Below are 22,349 nucleotides of genomic sequence, written 5' to 3'. Positions count from 1 at the left end.
CCGTTCCTCCATGGTACCTGAACCTTGTGCAGTCGCTGCTCGCGGCACCCCCTTTCGAATCTCTGGCTCCCTGTTCTCTCCTTCTTTCCTGGAAGGTCTGGTTGCAATAACATCCTCCTGTCGCATCTCTGAGATTAGGGCACTACCTTGGAACCGCCCTATATGGTCTTTTACAAAGACACGGTCCAGCTGTGGCCACACCCAGCTTTCCTGCCCAAGGTAGTCTCACGGTTTCATACAGGCCAGGATATTTATTTACCTGTCTTTCTCCCCCCCCCCCCCCCCCCCCAGCCACATAAGTCAGAGGAGGAGGAGCGTATGTTGCATTCCCTAGACGTCAGATGGGCACTAGCCTTCTACACTGAAAGGACCAAGCCATTCTGCAAGTCGACGCAATTGTTCGTTGCGGTGGCCAACAGAATGAAAGGTCATCCAGTGTCTGCTCAGAGGATTTCTTCTTGGATCACTGCCTGCATTTGCTGCTGCTACGATCAGGCAAAGGTGCCCCATCCGGCGATTGTCACCGCCCACTCAACCAGGGTGTAAGCCTCTTCAGCAGCTTTCTAGCCCACGTGCCTATCCAGGACATCTGTAGGGCGGCCATCTGGTCATCCATTCACACGTTTGTCCCATTATGCACTTACCCAGCAGGCCCGGGACAATGCTGGGTTCGGTAGAGCAGTGCTGCAAGCCGCTAGACTGTGAACTCAGCCCACCTCCGAGGATACTGCTTGTGAGTCACCTAGACTGGAATTGACATGTGCAAGCACTCGAAGAAGAAAAACCGGTTACCTGCCTTTTCATAAGTGTTGTTCTTCGAGATGTGTTGCTCATGTCCATTACATTACCCGCCCTCCTGCCCCTCTGTCAAGAGTTGTTGGCAAGTAGGAACTGAGAGGACATAGGGTCAGCGGCATCTAATATACCAGTGCATGAACACAGCACTCAAGGGGGTGCCACAGCCGACCCTATGGATACCACTAGAGCAAAAATCTCTGACAACTGTGCATGTGGGCACTAGAATGGTTTAAAATTAATTTTATTAATCATCAGATGACAAAGCTAGTCTGACTTCAGTTTCACTAAAACCGCTTACCTTTCTCAGCCAGTCATTTAAATATTAACATAGTCATGCACATGCTGCCTACCAGAGAAGCAAGACATATCCTTTTCTCAGAGGCACAGCTTTAAAGCCAAAGGCACATTTAATCACAGAGCGAGGTGGACTAAAACATCAAGAAATTAAGAATAAGGCCCTGCTCTTGCAATGAACACTCCGAGAGCAGACCCTTAATTCAATGGGGCTCTCGACAGACATTACCTGCATGAAGCTTACTGCAGGATGAGAGCCTCGTAAAAGAAAAATGACCTTTTAAATAATAGCTACTGATGTTTCTAGTAGTTAGCTGCCGATGTAAAAACAAAATTAACTATGTGGACCACTGGTCCAGGGAAGACTAAAATAATTGTCACGCTGACTTGTTTTCCCAGCTTGTAACAATCCTTTTTTTTTTTTTTTTTAAGATTGATAGAAAATAAATTTAGTGGCCATATTTCAATTCTTTTCTGTCATCTTCCAGTTCTTGCCCCCCAACTCAATCTTCCATTCTTCCCTGCTTCTCGTCCCTTCCCCCTAGATTGCTTGGGCGTATTTTTATTTATTTTGTGAAATAACCTTCAAGCCTTTTTGAGAAAGGAGGGTGATTGAAGGATAGATACTTTTCCCATTGAAGTCAATAGGAGTCAGATTTGGCCCTTCATGGGTGGCTGTTAAATCTGCTGAGTGGCTAGCAGTGATTTGGGTAGTTAATCCAGGTAACTTGTTCTTGCATATTTTATAGCCAGTCACCAAACTGGCTGCAAAACTGACTGCAGAAAACCTATTGGAAAATGCTTTCTCCTCTGCACATTCTGCTACTAAGTAGTATTAGACAAATTTTATAAGTGAGTATTTTTTTATATATATATGGGAACCTGTGATGACTAGTCCCTGTATTTGTTAGAACTGGGTTTCCTTAAATCTATTTTGAAGATTCTCATACCTGTCATTACGTCTCAAGAGGACTCATCCCACTAGTTTTATTATCATCATTATTAAATGTCTTGTGTAACTATAGGTGTGACAGGTACTTTTTCCCATCACAGGAAACTCATGAATGTAGTATTGTTTCCGGTATTTCAGGTAATCTAGTAAATTGTCTGGACAAGCTTTCATTGAACATCAAATTGAGCAATTTCTAAATAGTCTTGATTCAAAGAAAAGCATTAACAGCTTGGCTTCAGTATCTTTCCAAAGTTTCAATCTTAGCAAGATTGTTATGAACAAAAAGATCTCTGCCTTTATTTTATTAAATACCCTCTATTTCAGATCCCAACAGATTTACATTGTGCTTTATTGCTCTTTGCTTTAATAATGCAGTGTGAAGAATTATAATCTGTCACACCTCCATTTCTTTGATTAGCTCTGACCAAAGGAGAAGTACAAGGGATATTAATTGTAGGGCATGCAAGCAATGCTCTTACTACATCAGATTTTCAACATATGAAATCAGGGGAAAGAATTTTTTTTAAATATGATTACTTTTTATTATGACACTGTTTCCCTGGGGCTCCCCAAGTACCCTCCAGCTTTTAAATACAGAATTGTTCTCCTTTTATTGTTTTAATAAACTTCTGGAAGCACTCACTGGAGTTAAACTTCTTTCTTTTGTAAAGTGATAGCACTTCTTCCGAAGCTTATAGGCATCCCATATTACTTAATGCTCATTAAAAATGAAAGTTGACAAAATAGTAATTTTCACTAAGTTTTCTGGGAAGTCCAGACTCCTAAGTGCCAGCTTCCATTAGGCACAGCAGGGACTTGAACCTGGCTCCCCCAACTTTCCAGGTGAGTGTCCTGACTACTAGGCTATTGGGTGTTCTGTGGTTGTCTCTCTTTTTCATGAAAATTTTCAAAAGGTCTTGTTTCCATTCTGATGCAGAATGGAAACAAATGTCAAAAATCAAAATCTTTTGTGAAATGGAATTTGTGTTTTCCAGCCAGCCCTACATAGCATCTGCCTGGGCCCTGAGATCTGAGATGGAGCCAACATAATCCAAGCCCATTGCCACCTCCATCCAAGCCCCTGGGGCACCCCAATACCCTGCTTAATAAATGGCAATGGCATGCAGAAGTGGCAATTTAAAACGTTGTTTTCCAAAGACAAACTCATCGGGACACAAGAGGCCTGAGCAGGCAGATGCAAGAAGCAGCCTGCTGCACAGCGGTCAGTGTGGGGAGAAGGCTAAAGACAAAGAGGAGAGACGAGTCCCTGGTGAATCTAAAGGCCTCCGTACATGTCAAACTGAATGAGATCAAGTTGATACTGAATAAATCGGGAGCAGAATGACTGACCTGGAAGGAGGCATGGGGGAGAGTGTGGATTTAGGAACACTAATTTATTAGCAAGTAGCCTATTACAGGAAAAAAAAATTAAATCTCTTAAAAAGAGAGACCTTGTAAAGAAGATAGAGAGAACCATAAAAAGTAGCATTGGATAAGCAAAGAATCCTTTTTAAAAAGGAGGCACCAAACTTCTTAAGAGAAGTAGAATGACTTTAAAACATAGAACAAATCAAATCCTGGAAAGTATACAATAGATATCTATCTCATAGAGCTGGAAGGGACCCTGAAAGGTCATTGAGTCCAGCCCCCTGCCTTCACTAGCAGGACCAAGTACTGATTTTGCCCAGATTCCTAAGTGGCCCCCTCAAGGACTGAACTCACAACCCTGGGTTTAGCAGGCCAATGCTCAAATGACTGAGCTATCCTTCCCCCTATTAAAAGAAGCTAGAGGTAAACTACTACAGAAGAAAAGGCTACTAGATTTACACAACTCTATTATGAAAAAGGTAACGAAAGTGACAGGCTACCTGCTAATATAAAAAATATGCAAGATAATAAAAATCATTCCTCCAATGTGGGTGACTCCATATGAACTAGCCACAGGTCCAAAGACTCACGTGAGGCATTTGCCAATTTTTACATGAGGCTCTAGGCTTTGGAACCGGCTCATCCTAAACAGAGAAGAGTATGTAATTAATGTGAAGCTACCTAAAATAGATCAAATAGACCAGGAGCTCCTGGAGGAGGACACTGAACCTGAAGAAATTATAGAAGTAGTTATGGTAAATCTCCAGGCCATGATGAGTTTTCCCCCAGAATTTTGCAAATTTTTCAGAGCACAACTGGCATAACCAGTCAGATGTCTTTAATGAGATATTGAAAGAAAAAAGATCTCTGTTACCTGGAGAGGAGCACATATTGTAGTAATACCGAAACCAGGTAAAGACCTATCTAGTTGCATGGCATATACACCCATCTCTTTGTTAAATTAAGTTGCCAAGCAAATCGACTTGGAAAAAAAAATACGGTCTGTATACATTAACTGAGATCAGACAGCATTTGTGTTAAACAGGCAGTTAACAAACTACATTCACAAGAGTTTTTGACCTAATTTTTTTTTTTTTTTGCCGAATCAGCCAAAAAACCTCTCACGTTTTTATCATTAGATGCTGATAAAGCTTTTGAGAGAATTGGCAGTCCTTAAAAGGTTTATGGCCCAAGTCTTAAAATTGGATATCTGTTGTATTCTCAGATCAGAAGGCTGCAATAAGAGTTGATGGACACCTGTCAGAAAGATTGCCTCTTCTCTTTGCCATGGTAATGGAACCTTCACAGATGGTCAGAAATAATAATATAAAAGTAGAAAACAAACTCGTATTTTATATGCAATTGCATGTGAAAAAACCTTCCTGGCACGCTATCTGAACTGCAAAAAGAAATACTGAAATTTGGTAAAGTTTCAGGTTTTAAAATAAAGTACAATAAGTCTGAACTTCTGGACGTTGATGTGGGCCCTGACTTGCAAAAATATAAATGGGTGACTGACCACCTTATTAAAATACCAAATTTTTTTAAAAAAAGCAGGATTTTATATTATGTATTTAAGAAAATTTAGAACAGATTAAGAAAACTTGTCAAAATGAAAAATCTCATAGCTAGGCAAAATTATATCAGTCAAAATTAATATTTTACCTTGAATCAGTTTCTCTTCCCAACACTACTGACCATCCTCCTTGGGAAACTTTTGAAGACTGTGGATTGGCAATCCAATTTATTTGGGGACACAAGAAACCGAGTCAAGCAGGACACCCTATGAAGACCTTGGCAAAAGGGTCTAGTGCTATCATGCAATAAACAACATAATCAGGGAAGCCAAATCAGTAATGTGCTGTACTGGATAATTCCCAACCATAATAAATATTGGATAGAAATAGAACAGTTACATTGTCATACAGTCAAACTCCTCATAATTGCCTATATAAAAAAAGAACCTATAGGCCAAAAAATGTATATATACCCACTTTATTGAGAGCAACAATAGAGGCATGGGATAACATGAAAAATTAAGCCCTTTCCCATCACCTCTAATGCCCATAGTTGTTAACACCAAAATTCAACCCTAATGAATCTCTGGGAAGTTTGTGGACATGGGAGCATATTGGTACTATGAGATTGAGTCTGTACATTCAGATCATTCTGAAGAGATGCATCAGCATACAAAAGGTTTTAAAGTTCTGCATTACCAATAACTGCACCAGAGACATTTTTCAAGTCTCTCCCTTAGAAAGACAAACCTAGCGTAAAATTGACAGATTTTGAAAAACTACTCATCACACTTCTGAAGCACACAGGTCTATTTTCTATTTTAGTTTGATTATGACACCATGGCAGATGCTGTCTTTTTTTTTTGATAAACAAATTAATTGGGAAAGGAAACTTAACCATTTTATAGAAATTCTTGTCTTCTCTAACTAAGTCATAGGCCATTTTTAGCACATGCATTCACAAAAGAAATGTTCTAACTAGAGCTGGCTAAAACTTGGAATTTCTGGTTTGATGAGAATTCTGATACTTGAACATTTGGTTTAGGTCCAATTCAGGGCTGCCTTGAAGCTGTTGGCCCTGGAAGCCCATGCTACCCAGCAACCCACCAGACAGGTTTCGGATACAAAAGTTCGTCAAACCCACCATGTTTCCATGAAACACGTTGGGATTTACAAATTGGTATTTTTCACCAAACCCTGGAAATTTTCTGCCCAGTTCTAATCCTAACTGCTGCTTCCTTTTCTTTTACTGCTGTGCATACCTGATTTTGCCTTATATGTTATAAGCCTAGAGCCAGCCTTAGTCTTTCTTAGGGAGCTTAAACAATTTTTTTCCTCCCTGTCCTGTATATAACTCACTTCTGATCGTGCCACTGCGCGCAAGGCTGGCCTGAGAATGTTGTGGAGTGGGATCTTTGGGGGAACTGCAGGCAAAGTGTAGCCCACTGAATTTGTTCTGTGGCTGTGATTTCATGGATCCCAAAGGTCATGGCCTTCACCATTGCAGGCACATAGGGTTGAATAACCCTGGTCTTTAGGAAAAAATCTCTTAAACTTTCATCCCTCATGATTGTTTTATCTTCTTAAGGCCATTGTCACAAAGGAACAGCACTAGAAATTTAGTTTACTAACAAAACAAAAAGCGGAGATTAGCATTGCATCTTCCACATGTCCCAAATCAGCTGTGTAGGCTCCAAAGTCCTGGTTTATATACTAGACCCTTTTCTTCTACCAGCTTCCCTTTCCCTGAACTTGATGCAGTTCTCTCGGTTACATAACCAAAAGGGACCAATCTTAATTTCCTTGCTTCATTCAGCAGCGACTCCCTTCTGGATGATTAATGGGTAGGGTTTGGTGTTTTTTAAAGGAAATTCTGTCCAGTCTTCCTCTACCACATGCTAATGACCACTGTGCTGTTTTCAAGGGCATGGTCTTGGCAGGGAGAGGCAGACAGGTTATAGTCATGGTTGAGAGACTCCTTAGGGCTTCGGCAGGGACACACAGACCCTAATTTCCCCCAGCAGAGAGATGCTGACTTGAAAAATATATAGTCTCTATAGGGCAAATGTTTTTTAATAGAAGTCTCTTTGTGAACTTATATACAACATCTTACTGGAGAGTAAGTATTACACATCTTCATAAATGAAGACTAATGAGTATAAACTATCTCCTAGTTTATGGGGCCATCTGTGGGTTGAGGGGAGGCCAGAGACTGAGTTACTTCTTGGTACTCTTCCTACTTATTTTCAGTAGGAAAGAGCAGGGGGCAGTGTCCAAGTCAAAGACATTCTCTATGGGAAAGGAGGAGGGTCCTGAAGAAAATAGAATAGGTGCCAATAATTCCAGGTTGACCTCTCGGTCACAGGGAAATGCTGTGCCAGACAGTATCCTGGGATATTGTAGCTAGCAGCAATAAAACTCCTATCTGCTTCAAATGAGAGCATGAAGGCTACCCTTTTTATTTAAAGATTGTAAAATAAACTTGCATTGTCTACTTAAAAATCCCTTCAAGGTTTTCTTGTTTCAGGATGTTTTTAAGACTGAGAGAGAAAAAGATTCAGTGATTGGTATAAAAATAAATTGTTTTTGAATATTTGATACTGTAAGTGGTGCTGGCATGTTTCACTGTTCTACTTATGCTACATGTTTTCTTTTAAGAACATGCATGCTTTTTGTTTTTAAGTTGCAGTCATAGCTAAAGTTTCCTGACCTGTGTATCTAGATAGGTTATCTTGTAGACTCTGCATAGATGCCCTGGATTGCCTTTAAATATTCCACTCTTTCCTTAATGGGGTTACTGCTGTTTAAAAATATTATACTTCAAAGGCCAAAGAGCATCAATTATCCATTTGAGGCTAAAAAACTATGAGAAATTTAAATGCCAGAGTTTTCACTGTACTTACAGGATTGGATTCTTGCCATTTTGTGTTACAGAAACTTCAGGTTTCAGACCCACAAAGGTCTCAATCCAAACATCTGAAGTAAACATTTGTAATCATACTTCAAGAGGAGGAGTTTACTGTGAAATTCCTTAGTTATCACAAGACTACCTAGTCCCTATTTTATTTATGTCATCTAAAGCTTTTGAAATCTTATTATTTTTTCTGCATTTAGGACCATACTGTGGCAATATGATGCCTGGTCCTAAAGAAATCATCTTGGATACTAATGAAGCAACTATTCGCTTTGAGAGTGGGTCCCATGTATCCGGACGGGGCTTTCTGTTATCCTATGCCAGTAGTGATCATCCAGGTATAGTAATGAGTCCAAAAAGCAAATGTCTGTATGAATTAAAGAGAGAAAACTTGAGGGTACAGATGAACATACTGCTAATATTCATAAAGCCTAATCTCTGGGTGCCCAATCTCTGGGTGCCCAGTATTACCAGGGAACTTAGCTACTTTAACCATAATTTTGATATATATATCTTTTTAATAGCGTCTACACAGGTACTCCTGGGGGAATTCTGTGCCACTGCGCATGTGCAGAATTTATGTCCCCCGCAGATTTCTTTGCTTCCCCACTTTGACTTTCTAATGGGAAAGCAACGGGAAGCTACAAGAGTGGTAATGCGACCCTCCCTAGCAGTTTTGGGTACCCAGCAGCCGGCAGAGAGAGAAATCACTGGGGGAGTGGGACTGGGAAGACCGGGCTGGTGGCTCCTATTCTGCTCCTATTCAACTGCTAGTCCTGGCTGGGCTGGGCAGGATGGGACTTCCTCTTCCCCCTGCACAGCATCTGGGCCCGTGTCAGACCCACCCCCAGATTTCTCCCCCAACTATAGGAAGCTCTGTAAACTCCCCCCGCCCTCCTTCCTGCACCCATCGCTCCTCAGTTGCTGGGGGAGGGATCACTGTACAGAGAACTGCGCCCCCCAATCTGCCCAACCCTGTGCATCCAGACCTGCTCACACACAGACCCTCCCTGGCGAGCCCCACTCGCCCTGCACCTGGACCACCCCAACGAGCCACCTAGATCCCTACCCTACTGAGCCCCAACCAGCTGCGCCTGGATCCCCGCCCCACTCATCTGGACATCACCACCACCCCGAGCTCTCCACACCCAGATCCCCTTGCTGAGCTCTATCCTCCCTACATCCAGACCCCTTCCTGCTGAGCCCCACCCACCTTCACCTGGACCCCCTGCAGAGTCCCATTACTGTTGCACTCAGAACCCCCGCTTCTCCCCCCCCCAAACAGGCTCCTGTGCATCCAGAGCCTCCCCCCACCCATACACACACGGATCACCACTGAGTCGCCTGCATCCAGATTGCCTGACACAGAACCCTCTCAACCCACACCAGGATCCCCCCACGCTAAGTGGCTCCACACTTGGATCCTGCTTTGCTGAGCCTGCCCACCCACACCTGGTAAGAGGGGCAAGGCCCTGGGGTGTTTCTGGGCAGGCCCGGTCCTTGCGCTGTGTCAGGGTTCGGTGCAGCCTCACCGCTGAGTCCATGACCCGGGGGAGAGCTGCACAGTGATCTCCCACCTCCATGTAGCCAGTGGCCTGTGCTCCCCAATGCTATGTTGAAGCCTCCACATTTATTTGACAAATAAAATCTGCAGAATTTTTAAATTTTTGGCACAGAATGCCCTCAGGAGTAACACAAGGGACAGTTGTAGAGTAGTAATGCATGCACACAGAGCAGCCATTGAAATCCTACATGGACTGTTTGCGGGATAGGACTCATCTGAGCAGAAATTAGCATATTCTCATTAAAGTCCTATTAAAAGAGGCCTCAGGCTCAGATATTTATCACATGGTGATGATGTATCAGGTTGTTGAAGACTAACATTTAACATCAACACCTGATGATGTGATAGTCTCACTGTGCAGTTTACTTTTAATGGTAGCAGACAATCTGATTTATGTGTGAGATCAGGGGCAAGAGGGGAAGGGAAGGTGGGAGGATATCATAGCTGTTTCATTCCCGCTAATAAAAATGTCAACTATCAAGATGTAAATGTATAAATAATATCTGGAGACTTTTTAAAATATAATTTCATGTTTAGCCAGTTTTCTCTACACTTTTATACTCTGCAGTCAGGAATGACTAGTTGTAATATTTTTAACAGATCTAATCACATGTTTAGAGAGAGCAAACCATCACGTGAAGAACGAATACAGGTAAATATGAGTGCAACGCTATGCTCTGCAGTTGTCTCGCTGTGTCTTGTTTGACCTATTCATTGTTGTATCTGGATTAAAGTATCTTGTTTGCTGCTTGTAATGTGCTGAAAAGCCTAGCGTTTGCCACAGGAATGTGTTTTCTTGAGAAGTTAGTTTCTTTTCAGTATAATACTGTAATTATCTGTGGCTTATTTGTGAGTAGCAGAAGAGTCATCTCCCCGAGACTTCACTTTCCAGAACAGACAAGGGGATGCTGCTACAGTGCTCAGACTTTCTTGATTTGTGGCATAAGTAGGCAGTGCCGGGGTAAACTAAAAATACAGAGCTTGATCTTTGGAGGTACTAAAAGCTCTGAACTTCCATTGATGCCACTGGGAGTTGAGGGCAATAAGTAACTTCCAGGATCATACCCAAGGTATGTTAAAATTGTTTCTAGGTTAGTTTCTTGAGTCAGTGATTCTGGCAATAGGTTTTGAAATCGTAATGGAACACAAACCAATTTTTACTGTGCTCACAAACAATATTGGGCATATTTTTCTTATCTGAGTTGCTTGGAAAGTTAGTTACCTTGTGTAGTAATATTTCCAGAACAAGCAGAACTAAAGAGAAAAAAAATGCACTTAAATGATTACTATTTTGGCTCTCTGTGTGCCCTACTATATGCAGTAAGCTAATGAACTTGAATCTGAGAACAAATTTGCCTTTTAAAAATATGCTAATTTATGCTCAGCTAGAACACATTTCTAAAAATATTTCTTGGTTTGTTGGCATTTTGTGTGTGTGTGTATGTGGCAGGCATTACAATCCATGTTTTAAATACACTTCTATTCTTTTACTGCAGCAGATATTGTCCTGCTGGTTGCAGAGACATAGCGGGTGATATTTCTGGGAATATAGTGGAAGGATACAGAGATGTAAGTATGAAGGGTAAAGAGTGGGCTTTAGAAAGATGGAATACAAAGGCAGTTGCTAGGGTTGCCAGATCTCTGGTTTTTGACCTTAAAGTTTGGTCAAAAAGGGGACTTGACCGTGTCCGATCAGATCTACTGACCAGACACCCAAAATCCCCGTTACTGCGGCTGGGGGAGGCAGGAAGGCACCAGGTTATCACACACGTCAGACCCTACTCAGCCAGGGCCACCTCCTAACCTGGATTCAGCAGCTGCAGCTCCTAGCCCAGCTCCGCAGGTGAGTCCCTCCAGACGTAGGGAATGGGGAGGAGAGGGGAAAAGCAGCGAGTGACAGGGGAAGGCAGGAAGAGGAGCAAACAATGGACAGGGCCTTGGGGGAGGGGGCGGGGCTTTGGGGAAAGAGTCACTCCTGCTCGAGTGTCCAGTTTTTAAATATTACAAAGTTGTCAACCCTAGAAAATTCATGGTTATTTAGCACAACAAGCAAAAATGTCATTCATTTTTAGCTCTGTTAGTAATCCCATTCACTGGCACCTTTACTACTTACATATTACCAAACAAGCCAACCACCCATTTATGAGCAAGAAACATGTAAGTCACTCAGACAACCATGCACTGGAAAGATACTTTTGGCTTCTAGCTACTGTGGTTTTTGTTCTCCCTCTCTCCTTCTTTGTCCGCTAAGTGGTACTGGTTGACATGTTAAACTATTCCTACAATCTCAGGATTCCCTCTCTCTCTTTTTTGAGAATCCAGTGCACCCCAATTTCAGATCTCAGTTACTCCCTGAACAGAGCTTTACCTGCTTATCACAGATCTTTCCATTTTTTTAAGTCCGTCCTCCTAGGGAAAAAAATCAGTTTAGTTAGAATTGGATTTTGACACCAATTCTACTTCATTTCAGAGTGATTTCCTGGGATATCTCATGTTTCCTAAACTTGTCCCATTGAGAATTACCAGTGTCTTAAATTTGTAGCACCTTATTGACGTCAATGGATTGCAATCAGGCCTTATATTAGCAGTTCTTTGTTTAAAGAAGAAAGTGGCCTGAGTGGTTTGCTTATGCCTGTATTATACCACACCCTGCTTTGACCACCGGCTGCCCCACAGTTCTAGAATAGAATCCCTAGATTCCTATGACCTCTTTCTAGCCTCTCTACATTTATCTACATAAAGTTCCACTTTTCTTCATCACAAATGGAGTAATAATTGAGTTTTAAATGCCAGTGCATGTCCTCAAACTGCTTACTGATTGTTCAGCCCCTCTGTCTTGGAGAATTGTAGGGAAATTGGCTGAAATAACAAGGAAATTCTACACACCACTTGTATCAAAGGGCGCTCTGCTTACCGCACCTGATGATTAGAAGTGAAAAGCAACAAACAGCAGGGCCTCACTCAGGCCTTGTCTACACTAAGGAAAATTTGCAGAATTTTCCCATCGCTGCTAACAGTTTCTCAGTTGTAATGGTGGTAGCAACATTGAAAGCTGTAGTGTAGGCCAGCTGCTGGCATTTTAAGTACAGTGCCATCTAACTCTGCTTAAAGTGGACATAGTTGATGTGGTCCTTAAAATGCTAGTGGCAGCCAGTCTACAGTAGAGCTTCTAATGTTGCTAAAAATGATGAAACTGAACTATGTTATCAGCAATGGGAAATTTTTGCCAAAAAGATAGACAAGGCCTCAGTTTTTCACCCTGCACAAAGTAATAGGTGTGTCTGGCTTCAGCAGAATAAGTGAATCCATGAAGTAGTTTTACATTAATTTTATCCAGCAAATAGCAGTGATCGTACCTTTTTGAATGACTTTTGCTGGGGAGAGGCATGTGGGAGTGTTGTGTTAGGTGGTGATTCTGGAGCACTTTCCCTACAAGCAAATCAGGGTGTGTGTATGTTTGTTTGTTTAATAAGCATTTGTTTTTTTGGGAAGAGTTTTAAACATAACCTGTAGAAAAAAAAATACTGTACTTTCCTTCTTTATATTCACCTTAAGTCTTCAGAGGATTTTATGATTTTGAAGATCTGTGATTTCTTATGAGAGAGGTAATGGTGGGTTGAGCATGAAAGTTTTAGTAACTTGCCAAATTTAACCTTTTGTTTGAGTTCTGGTTTCTGCATTCCAGACCTCCCTATTGTGCAAATCAGCCATACACGCAGGTGTTGTTGCAGATGAGCTGGGTGGCCAGATCAATGTGATTCAGCAGAAAGGAGTAAGTCGATACAAAGGCATCCTGGCCAATGGCATCCTTTCACAGGAGTAAGTGTCACAAAGTAGTTTGTCTTTTTATTCTGTGTTTGAAAGCAACCCTGGAGGCATAATTAACCCACCACATCAGAGAGGGAACAGATGGGACACTGTCAGCTCTTCCTCTTTCAGAAGAGAAAAAAATTGGAAGTGTTTAAGTGTTTCTCACTTAATAGTTGATCTTTGGAAGATTAATGTAATGCACAATGTCATTTGGTTTGCTGACACTTAATTAAAATGGCATTAGTTTTGGGATACAGAGACATAGTGTCTCAAGTCGTTGGTGCATTAATGACTAGAAATTTTAGATTGTGCTTCTTTCTCTTTTCACATATTTATCAAATCACCAGGTTCGCAAATATACAAGGTTTTTGGTGTTCTGCAGACAAAATCATACCTTTTAAATAGTCACTATGTTAAAAAAGCAATGATGAACTAATGGAAAAAACCTCAAAAACATTAAAATAATATGCTTGAAGGAATAAATAGCAGTGCTGAGAAGTGGGGGAGTTTAATGAAAACTTTAAATACATTAACAAGCTTTTTGTAGCACTGTTTAAGATTACTAGAGCTACCATTTATCTGCTGCCCCTAAGTGTATTACACCTGAGGCAAAAATAAAACTTCTTAAAATATCTAACTGTGCAGTGAGCACTTCCAGCAATTGTCTATGTCACTCAGGAAGATTATTAATATTTTTAATTTTAAAATATCAGGAATATGGGTGAGGTGTTTATTGGTGGGGAGGGAAGCCCTCTCTCTCAAGCATTCTAGCAGGCAGAGTGCCTGGGAGAATATTTTTTCTTTCACCCATAGTTTCCCACTCCCCCTAGTTTTTTTTTTTCCCAAGCCCTCCTGACATCATGTGATCACCCAATCAAACCATTTCTTTGTGAGCAGTACTAAGAATATTCACAGAGGTGAAATCTGGAATCTATTGAAGTTAATGGCAAAACTCCTGTTGACTAGGATTTCACCCTAAATGTATCAGGGTTATAAACTCCTGTGCTTCCAGGCATAAGTCAGCCACTAACCGAAGATTAGAAAAAACTTCCCTCATGAGCATGTTATTTCGTAACTGTCCATTATGAGGTATGCCACCCATCCCTTAAGTATCTGGTACTTGCTGGTGTTGGGATCAAGATACAGGATTAGATTGACCACTGATCGTAGAACTAAATTGGGAGGTGAGAGGGAAATAATTTCATCGTATTTCAAAATATGAGTGAAGTGAGTGTTTGCCAGAAAGATAAAAGACAAAATTAGTAGGAAAACACACTGTATCTGTATTTCAAGTTTTTAAAAGGGTTTCGTAATATATATTTCAAACATTGAATAGCTATTCTGTTCTCGGAACACACGCGCGATAACTAAAACTCCACAGAACTGTCAGCGCTGGAAAGGATAACTCTGGCACCTAAACAATAGTATTTTATGAGTTTTAAATACTCCTTTAAATAAAGGCTTTCTATACTTTTTTAAAATCTCATTTACAGTGGATTTCAGTATTAAAGATTTATTTCATTTAGTGACTCTAACTGAAGTTGATCTCATCAAAAGCTACTTCTGCTTGTGTGCATTGAGCCCGTAAATGTGTCTGTATTATAATTTGATGGTTAAGTTATGAATTGCTCACTTACCAGCTCCCCAGAACTGACCTTGGCCTCTATGGCTTCATTTTTTATGCTCTGTTATCTGTGATTTGTAGTTTCCATGATCTATGTGTGGATCTAGACACATGTATTGTATAATGAAGATATAGTGGCCATGGCTCAGATTTATCAGGCATTTCTGACATCTTAAGTGCAAATGTATCAGCTTTTACTTTGTCACCCGAGTATGAGTAAGGCCCTTTGTCTTCAGTTTTTACTGAATTCTTCCCCCCCACCCCCACCCCAATTTCCAGATTTTGAAAAAAGCAAGTGTGTTGGGTTTTACTGATTTTTTTTTTTTTTTTTTTTTTTTTTTTTTTTTTAACCCGAATTTTGCAAGTGCTGGAATTCCCCAGACCTGGCTCCCTTCTCGAAGTCCCATTACAGGTGGGGAGGGGGGACAGGAAGAGTTTGGGTACCACTGGACTACTCATTTTTGGGTGCCTAACTGGCAAAATCCTGAAGGGAACAGATTTTCAGGAAGCCCAAGCACCCATCCCTCTGAATATCAGGCCCCTTTAAGATGCATTTTGATGGGCACCCATAATCCGTAGTCACTTTTTAAAATCTTTGCTACTTTACTGTTCTGCACTATTATGTGAGGTTTCGTGGAGTGGGGCAGGATTATTTTTTGTTTAATGTCCTATATTAAAATAACTCCATGGGTGGGGGAAGTGGGGAGAGAAGACAACAAATGTGGCCCTGTCTTCAGAGACAAAAGAGACATTTTTAAAACTTTAGTTGAACTTCATTATGGCAAAGCCATGCTATAACCAGATTAAAACCTCATTTTTTAGCCCTGTTAGAGAATGAGTGTTTCTTTTTAATCTGTTTGTGGTATCATTTGGTCACATTTAAAGAGCAGACTAAAGTGTGATTCAGTTAAAACTAAGTTTAACTAACTGGGTCTGATTATCCTTGCACTTAAATTGAATTTACACCAGTGTAACTCCATTGATTTCAGTTTAGTTGCTCATGGTTTACATTCATGTGAGAGGAAAATTGGGCTCATTGTTTGAGCAGTGCATGGTGGCTAGATACAGAGCTCCTGTTAACTTGGCATTTTGGCACTTTGTGATGGTTTTGGTGGCTTTTCAGTAGCAGATGGGGAAATTGGGTTAGCATAAAAGTGCCCCAAAGTAGCATAGGTTCTGCGTAGTGGAGATGCTTAAGGGGAAATGTGTTTTGAGGATGATAGTCTGGGTTGGGGGAGAGGTGAATCATTTCAAAGAATTTGTATATGCCAGAACCTGTAAAGGATGGTCTGAGTTTTGTCATTGAGAGACCATGGCAAAAACAGGAGTGCCCTGACAAGAGGTGGAGGAATAGCAAGAAGATGTTGAAGATTGTCGATCTGGTCTGAGAGATTATGTTAGATACAGAATACTCTCACCCCACAATGAATATACTGATCTTGGGCTAGTTTGTATGAGCAGCTCCTGACATATTCAATAACTCTTTTTTTGTCATTTCCCCCTTGCCCCCTCACCCCTTTGTTTTCTTATAGCGGCTCACTCTCAGACAAGCGGTTTGTGTTTACCTCAAATGGTAAGAAAAATACTTTTATTTTAGGTATTCAAGTCTTGACTTGCAATTTTTTTCCCAGTAAAAAGCTAAAATAAACTGAAAAATGTCAAACTACATATAATGTGGTGGCTTTGAGGACGCCAGTGTATTATAACTATAGCTTGTGATTGGGCGGGGGGGGGGGGGGAGCCAGGAATCATTCAAATGCATGTGGTTGAGAAGCAGCTGCCCTGATGTTGTGATAATATTACATCTGTGGTGCTGGTACATGAATGGAGTTCCACTTTCATTCTCAGGGAGGTGGGACTGAGGCTGGCTGAAGGAGAGGGACCATAGTAATCTGATATTGGATTGCCTGCTGCAAACATTATGCCTAATGGATGGCAGCACAGGAGGGAGAAACAGCAGGGTGGAGAATTATATGAGCTGGTTGTTGTGGGTGGCCTTGCTGGGAAAATGCAAGTTGTCTCTTCCATCTCTCTCTGTATTGGAATTCCTTCTAGGCTGCAATAAATCCTTGAGTTTGGGAGATGGATTCATCCCCAACAGCCATATTACAGCATCGTCCTCTTGGGAAGAGACCAGTGAAATTGGGGAAAGTGTTCAGTGGTCTCCTGACAAGGCCTGGCTTCAAGTCCAAGGGATTTCATGGGCATCCAACCATAGCAGCCACCGGGAGTGGTTGGAAATAGACTTGGGAGAGAAAAAGAGAATAACGGGTAAGTTACCTACTGAATAACATGGCTGGTTCCCAAGCCTGAGGCTTAAGTTCTTCTTCAAGTGATGTCCCTGTGGATGCTCCATTTTAGGTGTTTGTGCATCCCTGTGCTCTTAATCGGAGACTTATGGTAGCAGTGCCCGGTTGGGTCGCATGGTCCCCATCTCGCGCTGCTTCAGGCAGTTCACTAGCGCTGTGCAACCAACCCTCCCTCAGTTCCTTCTCTACCACCTTTGGCTATGAGTCAGAGCATTCAGCAGCACCTCACAGCTTAGCTAGAATAATATACCCAAGTTAGTTCTAGTTTTATCATATATTGTCAGCCCTTTTTCATTTTTGTCCCCATTTATTTTTCAAAAAAAAAAAAAAAAAAAAATCAATCCTAATTTGTTTTCCTGATTAGAAGTAGGTTTTTGTTGAACCGTTATTGCCAGTCCTCCCCTCAGGGGAGGGTGAAACTCTCCCTTCAGGGGCATGCCCGGTTCTCTGGGCTTTAAATGCTGCCTCACCTTTAGGCTATCGATTCCAGTGTCAGACAGGCACACTCAGTGTGTCCGCTGCCTTGGCGAGACACATGTTCTTCAAAAGTGTCCGCACTGCCATAAGCGTACAGCCAGGATCAGGAAAGCCAAGGACTTGCAGCTAAAGCTGCTCCTAAAGGAGAAGTCCCTCAGGCCAGCATCTGAGCCAGAGGCCAGGATTCCCCCGGGACAGAAGTCCCCTACTGCAGCCTCTTTCAGAAGCACTACTTCTAAGTAATAGATGCCACCATCAATACCGAGTCAATTCTTAAACAAAAGGATTTGGCAGTCTCCTCAATGTCTGAGTCACCTATCCTCAGCACTGACATTACCTTGACTCGCTCAGTACCAAATCACCCTTCTACTCCATCTCACCCAGCTCCCCCTCTTTTGAGCGACAAGGATGATGTCGATGATGGACAGATTTATTCCCACCACTCTTCTCCCATCCGCAGTACGGCAGGACATGTCTCCACACTGCACACAAAGAATCCCAATGGTACGGGTACCCATGGATGGCACCCATGCCACCTCCACCACAGTGGCTGTGTTGGACACAAGGGATGGCGCATCCCACTTACCACCACAAACCTCCCAGGGAGAGCACACCTTCATCACCTGCACTGTCGGTAACAGGACTGTCTCAGCCCCCTGAGGACATTCTAGCAGAACAGGATGAACCCTCTGACCAGGACATTGAACCTACCCTTCACTTTTCTTCTTCTCCTGATGACAGCATCGTGCCCTCTCCCCACCCCCCCCAAATGCTAGGGACGACTTTAACAGTTTCAAGACCTCTATAGGAGGGTTGCCAGCTCCTTGAACATCTCTCTAAAAGAAGTTCAGGAAACGCAACACAAGCTTTTTGACATTCAACACACATCTACCTCCTTTAAAGTTGCCCTACCCATGAATAATGCCATCATGGAACTGGTTAGGCAAATTTGGCAGACTCCAGCAACAATTCCACCAACTTATAAGACATCTGACAAAAAATATTATGTGCTATCAAAGGGCACAGAGTTCCTCTTTTCCTATCTCACACCGAATTCCTTGGTTGTGGATGCAGTCAACAAACAGAGTAGACAGCAATTCCTGAGTAGGGAATACAGGAACACAGGTTTGGGCTGAGCTATCTTATATGCCTTCTGACATATCAATTATCTGTAAACATTACATTGTAGACATTCTACAATGTATTCACACATTCAGCAATAGAGCTTGGCTGTTGTGTCCTGATCAACCTGTAAATGGCTCTTTAGGGTCTATTTATGATGAACTCCCTGTATCAATAAATGACTGTCTAAGCCTGGTCACTGAAACAATGGTATGTTCACATGAAAGGCACTCCTGTTGCGAGCTCCTTGCATTGTCTAAAATATATAAATTAGTCACTTGTAAATAGATAAAGACCCTCGTAATGGACCATAATCTGAGAGATCCATTGCCATTTTTGGGTCAGTAATCTTTTAAAATTCCATGGCATGTATTTACATAAAGAGCATCTTGAAAGTTTCCTAACCATTTAATTTAAATCTGTCATGTGAAATCTCTTCCTGCATTGGTGATGGAGTTCTGTTTAAATACGCCTTGCATGTAACAACAGTGATTGGTTGACAGTGTAACCTGGGATTAATCTAAGGTTTAAAGTACACCTTTCACAAAAAACAAGTTCTTTATTTAGGTGGTTACTTAGAGTTAATTAAGAAGGTGAAGCACACACAGAAACGTTACGTTTTAGTTAATACAAATATAATTGAAACCGTAGAAAAATCAATACACGTAAGTAAAATAAGATTAAGTACAGTAATGTGGTTTCCCACATTACTTACAATTTTACATTGTGCATACTTGTAATCTTATGGAGACCATTAGAACCAAAGATAGAAGAAACAGTGGAGCCCACTACAAGAGGAAATTGCTGGGCCAGGCTTCCTGCCTGGCAGCCCATGCCATTATCCCGGTGTCCCAACTAGAGATGGGTTTGACAACCCTTTTTACGCCTTTTTTTCATTCCATCCACATACATCTGGGAGCATATATGATCAAGTCTCAGACCCCTATTTATATTTGGTATTCCAGGAGACCAATTTTAGGGTTCTGGTTGTTCATATGTGGCATTCTGGTTGACCATAATTACATTTACGACAGTTAACCCAATCATTCATGTCAGTCCCTTTCCTAGTAGTTTTGATATGTTAATGTGGTTAGCTTTTATTGCAAAAAGCCCCTAAGATTTTAGCATATGTTCAGTTGGGTTTATCTGTTTATTACATGATGCACTGCTAAACTATTAAAGGATACGTATTGCTAGATTTTATAACCTTAGGTCAAGCATGCATTATTTCATAACCTTGGTCAAGCACACAATACTCATGCTAACTTATGCCAACTTCTATTAGGTTTCATTCTAAGTCCTTAATGCTTAAAACTATTGCCAAGCCTATTTTTACTACATATGTTTTGGTTCTCCTTCTCCTTACCGGTACAGCTTCAATAGCTTCCATTATTACTTCTATAAACATGCTTAGCAAATGGATTATATTTTACCCAAAACTATAGACTTTCCAAGATCAGGTCAGGGGTCCACAACAGAAGCCATGAAATTCATAGTATAAAACTGATTTTCTGCCCCAAACCCGTTGGATTTTTTTGAACTCCAAACTTAGTTTGAGAGGTGAATGAATAGTTTTTAGACAGAACTGTACCCATATTTTTAACACCGTTCCTTTTTGAGTTGTGTATGAAAATGTTCCTTTTAAAAAAAGCTAACAAAATATGTTTTTTCTTTTGTTACAAGGGATTAGGACTACAGGATCCACTATGCTGAAGTTTAACTTTTATGTAAAGACCTTTATTATGAACTATAAAAATAACAACTCAAAATGGAGAACTTACAAAGGAATCCTAAGCAATGAAGAAAAGGTAAAAGGGGGGGATGGGAACACAAAAGAAAAAATTCTCTAAGATGCTTTGATATTGAAAGATTTTCACTGTCATGAAAGATTAGGCAGTCTTCATCAGTGTAACTGCATCAATGTAATTTACTGGTGCAGTATGTCTGTGGGCTTAGCTACACACAAAAGTTACCCCAGGTTAAGCAAAGGTGCTATTTCAAACCAATATCGTTAAACTGGTGCAAAAAGGCTGTTTGGCCACTTTTTGCGTTAGCTCAAGGAATCGATGTAAACTAAACCAAAATACTTGCTCTTAAGCCAAAATGTTCACGCAAGAGTATACACAAGTTTAACTTAAATCGATTTAAAAACTAAAATGAAAGCAGTGCAGATATTTCATGTAAACAAGGCCTACATTAGAGGGTTGCACTGGTGTAATTACATTGAATTTCCTTGTTGGTCTACTCTGAACAAATCCCGAGAGCCTGATCCTGAGTGTACTCTCATTATTTTCAATGGAACATGTGGGAGCTCAGCAAGTTGCAGCACCAGAGCCTAACTGATCATCAGTTCTCATTATGCCCAAAATCTTGCTGTAGGGGGATCTTTACAGACCCTAAAATTCTGAATCGAGAAAGTGGGTTCTTATTATCTCCATGTATCCTGTAGTTTAAATCATTTGGAGAGACATTTCGTTTGCACAATGTGGACTTCCTCAGGATTTTTAGGCCTTGGCTACATTTGCAAGTTCGAACGCATTAAATCAGCCCCGGGCGCCCTAACTCCTGAGGTATCCACACTGGCAAGGCACTTAGAATGCCTGGACTCTGCAGCTGGAGCACTCCTGGTAATCCACCTCCACGAGAAGCATAGAGCTTGCTGCGCCCTGGTGTGTCAGTGTGGATGACATGTTGCATTACTGCGCTGTGATTGGCCTCCGGAAACGTTCCATAATACCCTGAAGTCAAGTGGCCACTCTCATCATTGTTTTGAACTCGACCGCAGGCATGCGGATATCCCCTTTCAAAGCTCTGTTTCTGACAACCCTCATACTTATCTGCTCCGGGACACAAAGCAAATCATTACTGTGGAATGCTCCTGCTGCAAAGGCAGGCGTTTGTGTGTGTGTGTGAGAGAGAGAGGTGGGGGGTGGGAGCTGATGTCAGGTTTCCCCCTTTCCCCTGCTGCTGTTTGAACTTACAAGATAGCATGCTGACACAACCCCCCATGCTTTGCAAACCCTTTCTGAAGCACATTATGCCATCATTTTAAAAATCTCATAAGAAACTGTTATATATGATCTTAAACAGAATTAATTGAGCCAGGGCTTCAGGTTTATACATTTTTCATTTAAACAAACTAATAAAAAGGTCCACTTGTAGAATGGGCTGACTGATCAGACAGATTTTATAAATACAATGAAGAGAACATAATCAAACAGTTCTTCCTCGAGTAGTGTCCCTATGGGTGCTCCACTCTAGGTGTGCTCATCCCTGTGCAGTTGATCGGAGAACTTAGATAGCAGTGTTCGTTGGGCCCACACCTGCACGCTCTCTCCTCGTACTGCGCCATGAGGCTAGCCAGCAAGTGCGGGCTAACCGTCCTCAGTTCCTTCTCAACTGCCCCTGGCTAGGGACGGAACCTTTAGCTGTCCGTTAGCTGGTTAGCAATCGTTAACTGGCCTTTTCATTTGAAAATCTTTAGCTTTTAAAAACTTTTTAACTTTCTTCTGACTCTTTATTTGGCTGTGCCTAAAAGAAGAAAAGACTTTGTTCTTGTGTTGACCCCCAGCCATGGTGAAGGGTATCCCCAGCTCTCCT

The 22,349-nt window shown here is 41.5% G+C and overlaps 1 protein-coding gene across 3 annotated transcripts in view; it reads left to right on the top strand.

The window, feature by feature from the left end:
* The window catches only part of DCBLD1 (discoidin, CUB and LCCL domain containing 1), a 77,541-nt gene that overhangs the window by 41,605 nt on the left and 13,587 nt on the right, over positions 1-22,349 (top strand). Inside the window, exons 2-9 of one of the 3 annotated variants that reach the window (XM_034765805.1) lie at positions 4,638-4,702; positions 8,044-8,181; positions 10,008-10,059; positions 10,904-10,976; positions 13,093-13,226; positions 16,374-16,414; positions 16,897-17,112; positions 20,433-20,557. In XM_034765805.1, the coding sequence (XP_034621696.1) occupies positions 8,061-8,181; positions 10,008-10,059; positions 10,904-10,976; positions 13,093-13,226; positions 16,374-16,414; positions 16,897-17,112; positions 20,433-20,557 (762 nt within the window). In that variant the 5' untranslated portion in view covers positions 4,638-4,702; positions 8,044-8,060. The remainder of the gene's footprint in view (positions 1-4,637; positions 4,703-8,043; positions 8,182-10,007; positions 10,060-10,903; positions 10,977-13,092; positions 13,227-16,373; positions 16,415-16,896; positions 17,113-20,432; positions 20,558-22,349) is intronic. The other 2 variants (XM_034765804.1, XM_034765803.1) reach the window with 2 other exon arrangements.

This window comes from Trachemys scripta, chromosome 3 (assembly GCF_013100865.1).
Source record: "Trachemys scripta elegans isolate TJP31775 chromosome 3, CAS_Tse_1.0, whole genome shotgun sequence".
Taxonomy (NCBI): domain Eukaryota; kingdom Metazoa; phylum Chordata; order Testudines; family Emydidae; genus Trachemys; species Trachemys scripta.
Note: the sequence above shows the minus strand (reverse complement) of the source record. Positions and strands in the feature narration are given on the sequence as shown.